The sequence below is a fragment of the Henckelia pumila genome, chromosome 1, assembly GCF_033568475.1.
Source record: "Henckelia pumila isolate YLH828 chromosome 1, ASM3356847v2, whole genome shotgun sequence".
Taxonomy (NCBI): domain Eukaryota; kingdom Viridiplantae; phylum Streptophyta; class Magnoliopsida; order Lamiales; family Gesneriaceae; genus Henckelia; species Henckelia pumila.
Window position 1 is genome coordinate 129,260,243 of NC_133120.1, and position 6,076 is coordinate 129,266,318.

The following is a 6,076-nucleotide window of genomic DNA, read 5'->3' on the forward strand; positions in this document are numbered from 1 at the left end:
GAAATTTATCAGTTTGGGTGACTGGTCAAAGCCTAAGATTGACTCAATTTATTTATTGGAAATTAATTGGTCTAGTTGCCAAGTCAAAGTTCGCTATTTCAGATAATTGTAAAAATGTGTTAAATTACATATTGGAGTAAAATAACACAAGAGCATTAAAATGGATCAGACCGGGTCATTTTAGGACCAAATTTTATAATATTAAGTGGTACACTCTCTCTCACGCACTAAACCCCTAAAACATGCACTAAAACCCTAACCCCCAAATCGATCTTCCCGTCACCGACCTCCGACCGCCGCCTTTCCCCGTCGATTGATCATGCCATCTTGTAGCTCTCGTCGAGGCGGTCACAAACATACCAAGAATCGTGAGTTTTGGTGTCCGATTTGGTGAGCACGAAGTCGAGAAAGGGGCGACACTATTCATCGTCTTCTTCGCATGTAATAGTCAGATTTTAGCTCAATTGAGCTTGTTTTTGGGCTGCTAAACGGTATTAGGATGTGTTTAGACCATTTTCCAACCTTAACCCGTCATTTTTAGGCCATTTTCAGGCATAGATCGGAGCTTGGAAGCTCGCCGCCACCGCCACTGTCTTTTTGCCGATTTCGGCCGCCACGATTGTCCATTCCGGCCGTGGCCTAGTCCGTTAGAATTTTCTCGTTGAGCTCTACAACCCTGCCAAATTTCGTGAATTTTGGAGTTGATTTGCAGATCGCCGCCGCGCCGCCGTCTTTCCCAATTTTCCGACGAGTTTTGACATGTTAACCATTTTTGATCGGTTCGATGTGATAGATCCAAATATCCAAGTTTCGAGTCGAGATTCAAAATCGTTAAGCAGTGAGAGCACAATAAAGTTCGGTAATTTTTTTTGTCAAAGTTTGACTAAAGTTGACTAGGGTTGACTTTTGACCGTTATGTGATTTTTCGCAGATCGGAAGCTAGTTGAGAATAATTAGAGGCAAAAATCAGCAGTTTAGGGATTTGAGTTTCCAGAATTGGATAATTATGAGATTCCCGAGTCCCGATATGCATAACCGCAACCGTATAAGTTTTTCGTGCGTTTTAAACGCAAAGACATGTTATACCCTTCCTTGCTCACACCGTTTAGATCAGTATATTCACTGTTTTGGTTATTAAATTGTGTTGTTGCATTTGTATGTGGATATAATAGCTCAAATTTTAACTCATGCATTATTCACGTTTTTATGTATTGTGGATGATTTTTCTGCCATGGCTAGGTCTTAGTTGTTGTTCAATGGTTGATGGTTGGATTAGGTTTCTTTGGTTGTTGGTTTAAGATGTCTTGAACTAGTGTCGGCTAGGTGAACAGTTGGATTGTTGTAAGGGTGGTCTACCTAGCGGGCAGCTCAAGCAGGGCTCGGGCGAGTGGGTTGTCCGGGTCAGATAAAGTGTATTAGGGTCATATGTTATGGTTTGGTTTCGGATTATTTTATTTTGGGCCGGGTAATTTATTTAAGAGTTTAAGTGTCTAGTTTATTCATTGGGTCAATTTTGTTATTGGGCCTAAGATGTTTATTGGACTTAATTTATTTATTGGGTCTAAGATGTTTATTGGGCTTGAGTTATTTATTTGAGCTAAAATGTTATTTGGGCTTGCATGAATTGATTTAGTTATTGAGTCAAGCTTATTGGGCTTAAGATAGTTATTGGGGGCTTAATTTATTAATTGGGCTAAATTCATTAATGGGCCTAAGTTGTTTAATTTATTTGGTTGAGCTAAATTCTAAGTCGGGCTAAGTACTATTGGGCCAATCTAAGTCTGATCTGGGTCATTTTAAGTGTGATTGAGCTAGTCTAAGTATTTTTGGGCCAGTATAAATGTTAATGAGTCAGTCTAAGTTTATGGGCTTTAGTTAAGGGGCAACAACTCGAACTATCCAATGGCAAACAAAATAGTCCGTAAATATATATTTAATAGATGTATATGTATATTTTGACATAAGTATGATTTTTATTATGAAAAATGAATTAAATATATATTTACGGGCAAAATTTTAAGAAAAAGGATATTTCTAAGTTCATGACTCATGCATATATTTTATGATGAGAAAACGGGCATGTAATGAAAATATTTTTTGGGAAGTTGAAGTTATTTTTGACAAACACGGGACTGGAGGTCGGGATACCGGGCCCGATGACCTTTCCACTTGCGATTATGAGCCTATGGATCCCCAAAGGTTGGGTGAAGTGGCATAGGGCGTTAGGGATACACCCCACAGGCCGCCACCAGGTACGATGGATTTAGATTGATCAATCGAATTAGGTTGCACTTCACTGACATGACCCACAGGAAAATAATTTTTATGTTTATGGCATGTCAATGTTTATGTTATGTATTATGTTACGTATTATGCTATGATTTAGATTACGACACAGTTTATGCATACGATTTTACGATCATGCATGCATTAGAATCCTTAGGTTATTTTTATATACGTTATGTGATTGCATGTGGTTTTATTTAGTAGTACTCGTTATTAAAGGTAGAGCATGCTGGACCTTTAGGCTCACTAGATCTAAATGGTGTGCAGGTGAGTTTTATGTTATTCAGGAGGTTGTGATCCCGACTGGTGGTGGAGACCTCTGTGCATCCGTGGAGAGCTAGCACACCCGTGACCTTCGCCAGCTCATGTTTCAGTTGATTTAGTTTATGATGAAATATTTTATGTATTGAGCCATTTTCCGCACATGTTTACTATTTCTCATTAGTTTGCATACTTTTGAGATTATAGTCGTTTGCATGAATTTTAACCTGTTCGAGTTTTTAAACTTTTAAGATGCAATCGATTTTTATTATGCATTAAATTTTATGAAAATTTATTTTAAGTATAGATGCATATGTATGGGCATATATGTAATATTTAAAAAAAAAATTTACAAGTTAGGTTCGTTTCATGTCATGTTTTGCTTTATGTGATGACACAACAACCAACATCCACAACTCGAAATTTCACAAAGTTTGCATGTATCATTATTACACCGGATAATTCACTTGAAAATTTTGCCATAACCATCTTGTTCCCCCCTTTTTATTTATCGACCGAGATAAACAAAGCAAACGCATCAATTGGGGCACACCTGCAACAATAGGCAGTAAAATTATTCAGGGTGAAGCAGGCAACTTTATAGTGCAATATGATGAGTAACACTTGAACTCTTTATGATCAATCTTATACAAGTATCTGCACAAAAACCCAGGCAAGTTTGATTAATGAACCGGAATGGGAAAATTTTCACAGGGTTTGTAAAAAATAATTAGGGAAAAAAAAAAAGAATGAGACGTCGTGACAATATAAGAGGTAGTAACCTCAGTCCCTCGCCTCAGGTGGCGTATCGGGTTGCCTTCCTGGCATAGCATCTTGAAAAGCAGGGTGATCCTTGTATGACTCGTTAATTCTGGACAAAAGAGGGAATTCATCCTGCCCACCATACAATGCGACCCAAATTAAAACCATCCTCGAGTTAAAACAATTACCAGATGATATGGACAAAACAACAATTTTTTCAATACATTTTTAGCAACAGATCCAAGTAAACTAGCAGAAAGAAAGCTTTATACTGAAGATAACGAATGAAATGTCAATGATAAAACTTGAAAAAGTGCATATAACTCTGTTTAATTGAATTTTCAAGAAAAAATAAGCTTGCGAATACATGATGGAATCTCATAGAGGGTCTACCATGTCAAGATTGAATCTTCGGATTGCACCATCAATCTGGGGTGCCAAAAACAAGTCAGCCTGCAAGTTGATAATAACATGAATAAAATGAAATAAAAGAGATTAAGATAATCTATAGGAAGAGGCATTGTTTTGATGTAAATATGTATCAGGACAGAGATGCACCAAATAAACTTCATCCCCTGTGGCATATTTTCCAGCATAAGTATGTAACAGCTTTTCCAGAGCTGCATATTTTACATGAAATCAAATGAGAATAATGGTTTCCCGAAAACATAAAATTCATTATGGTAACACAAGTTTGCCAGGAATTCGGAGAATGAAGATATTCAAGAATCTTTTTTACTGTAAGGACAAGTTACTCAAGAATAAGTTGGCGTTGATGTCAATATGGATTCACCATTTTTTTGTTAAGCAATTCATTTAAGATCACAATTTGAGTGCTCTGTCTTCTCTCTCAAATAAGATAACAGTAAACATTTCACACTTCAATTTGATGAAGTATATAGAGTTAAAATAATGCATCATTAACACTTCCCAGATCAACTTTCAATTTTGAATGTTTATTCATGCTATTTAATATAGACAATAAAAATTGACAACGTATTAAGCGCCTAGTTTACCACTGAATCCTTTCCTTATATGACCCTGAACCCAAGCAAGCAACTCATCTGGACCAAGTTTTTCTTTGATATATCCCTGAAAAGCAAGAACAAACGATTATCAGCCTTCTCAAACAAGTATGTGCCACTCATATCTATTTTCAGGCACTTCTCTAATGAAAGAAACGCAATTTCAAATGTACTCACAATGACGGGTATATTCTGAAAAGGCTGTATGTTTGCACAAACTATATTTGCTGCCTACAATACATAAGAGCAGAAGAAACACAGTTAGCACTCAATGTAATAGGGCAAATGGAGAAAGCCTAAATCTGATTGTAGTCCTAACCGGGGTAAAAATGCCTACAAAGATAACAGAGAAACAACCACTGATTATAATCTTATCCAAAAAGTAAACAATAACTGACAAGCGTGCAAGAATGTAGCTATTTTGTACTGACACACACCCAGAATTTTCGCCATGATTCTTAAGAGTAAATACGCAAACGGCATAACTGACATATGGGAGGATCTAAGGTCCAGGTGAGGGGTGACTGGACACATTTCAGGCCAAACATTGTACTTTTTGTAAAGTTGGACATCCATTTTTAAATGTTTTTCATTGAGGAGGGGATGATAGCCCTCCCTCTTGAGGGGACGAAAGACAAATTCTTGACCTGGTAATTCACAGCTTCTTTCTGAGGATCCTGTGGCAGCAATGGATGATGAGGATACTTCTTTTCTAAATACTGCACATTACAAAGGATCATCACCCATCTTCAACAAAACCGCATAATCCTAGAATTTAATTCATACAATAGATCTGTTATGAACGAAGAAACTTGCCATCAAAATGGAAAACGAGTCAGCAATCAGAATGTCATCATCAATCAGCACTGGCACCTGTCCTACGGGGTTAAGCTTCAAAAACTCTACAATCCCAACAAAAGCCACAATCATTCCACAAAGTATAGCAGAGTATTTCATCAAATTAAGATGCGTAAATATTGCCAAAACCTACAACTTTGCTGGGTCCGAAGAAAAAGAGCCAAACCTGGAGATTTCTGTTCTCCTTGGAGCAAGTTGATTGAAATGTAATCATATTCCAATCCTGTTGATTAAATAGGCAAAAATCAATCATGGGTTCATGAGAAACTAACCACAAAATTAAAAAAAAATCAATCTAAATGAACAAGAAATTCCGGACCTTTCAATATGAGAGCAATCCGCACGCGGCAAGAACAAGAGCTCCGCCAGTAAGAGTAAAGCTTCAGCTTCTTCGACCCCTCTTCACTTGCCTGAAAATTGAGTGTTCATATCTAAATTTTAGAGAAAATCAACGTGAAAATGGGTAAAGAATGAAATTTGAAGTGATTACCATGATGGAATGAGGCGTGACTGCGAATGAGGATAACCTGGAAAACAAATATTGTATTCTTTTCTAACTCTTGTCCTATTTAAAAAAAGGATCGAATATATAATTTAGTTGTATGACCTTGTGTTTACTTAATAACAAATTAAAAAAAAGTTTAATAAATTTTAAAAACCAAATTTTCTTTATGTTTGGGTCAACCAATTATGATCTTGGGTCGACTGGCCTGCTTGGGGTCGACCCAAGACTGCTCATGCTTGGGTCGACCTAACTTGTGCTGCGGAAAGATGTTTTCGCACCGCGTAATTAAGTATAGCGTGCCGCGAAAAAATCATGTTTCATTAAATTCAGGATGCGATACATAAGAGATTATGTTGATTATTAATTTCATAATACATTT

The 6,076-nt window shown here is 36.9% G+C and overlaps 1 protein-coding gene across 2 annotated transcripts; it reads right to left on the bottom strand.

Moving 5' to 3' along the window:
• Positions 1 to 2,872: 2,872 nt before the first annotated feature.
• Positions 2,873 to 5,759, bottom strand: LOC140874674 (glutathione S-transferase zeta class-like). Of its 2 annotated transcripts, none has more exons than XM_073278031.1 (11): positions 5,683 to 5,757; positions 5,512 to 5,602; positions 5,359 to 5,415; positions 5,151 to 5,236; positions 4,982 to 5,053; positions 4,512 to 4,565; positions 4,326 to 4,401; positions 3,868 to 3,929; positions 3,703 to 3,762; positions 3,330 to 3,441; positions 2,873 to 3,100 (listed from the first exon to the last, which is right to left on the bottom strand). In XM_073278031.1, the coding sequence occupies exons 1-10, from the start codon at positions 5,683 to 5,685 to the stop codon at positions 3,331 to 3,333; spliced, it is 672 nt and encodes a 223-aa protein (XP_073134132.1). In that variant the 5' UTR covers positions 5,686 to 5,757; the 3' UTR covers positions 2,873 to 3,100; position 3,330. The 2 variants fall into 2 exon arrangements, with proteins under 2 accessions (XP_073134132.1, XP_073134133.1); XM_073278032.1 differs by having other exon boundaries at positions 3,066 to 3,204; positions 5,683 to 5,759.
• Positions 5,760 to 6,076: the final 317 nt, after the last annotated feature.

Excerpts from the sequence above, each read along its gene's own strand:
- LOC140874674 (XM_073278031.1), bottom strand. Across the intron at positions 5,054-5,150 it reads ACTCGTTTTCCATTTTGATG|TATTTAGAAAAGAAGTATCC; the intron begins GCAAGTTTCTTC and ends TGTAATGTGCAG. Across the intron at positions 3,930-4,325 it reads TATAAGGAAAGGATTCAGTG|CTCTGGAAAAGCTGTTACAT; the intron begins GTAAACTAGGCG and ends TAAAATATGCAG.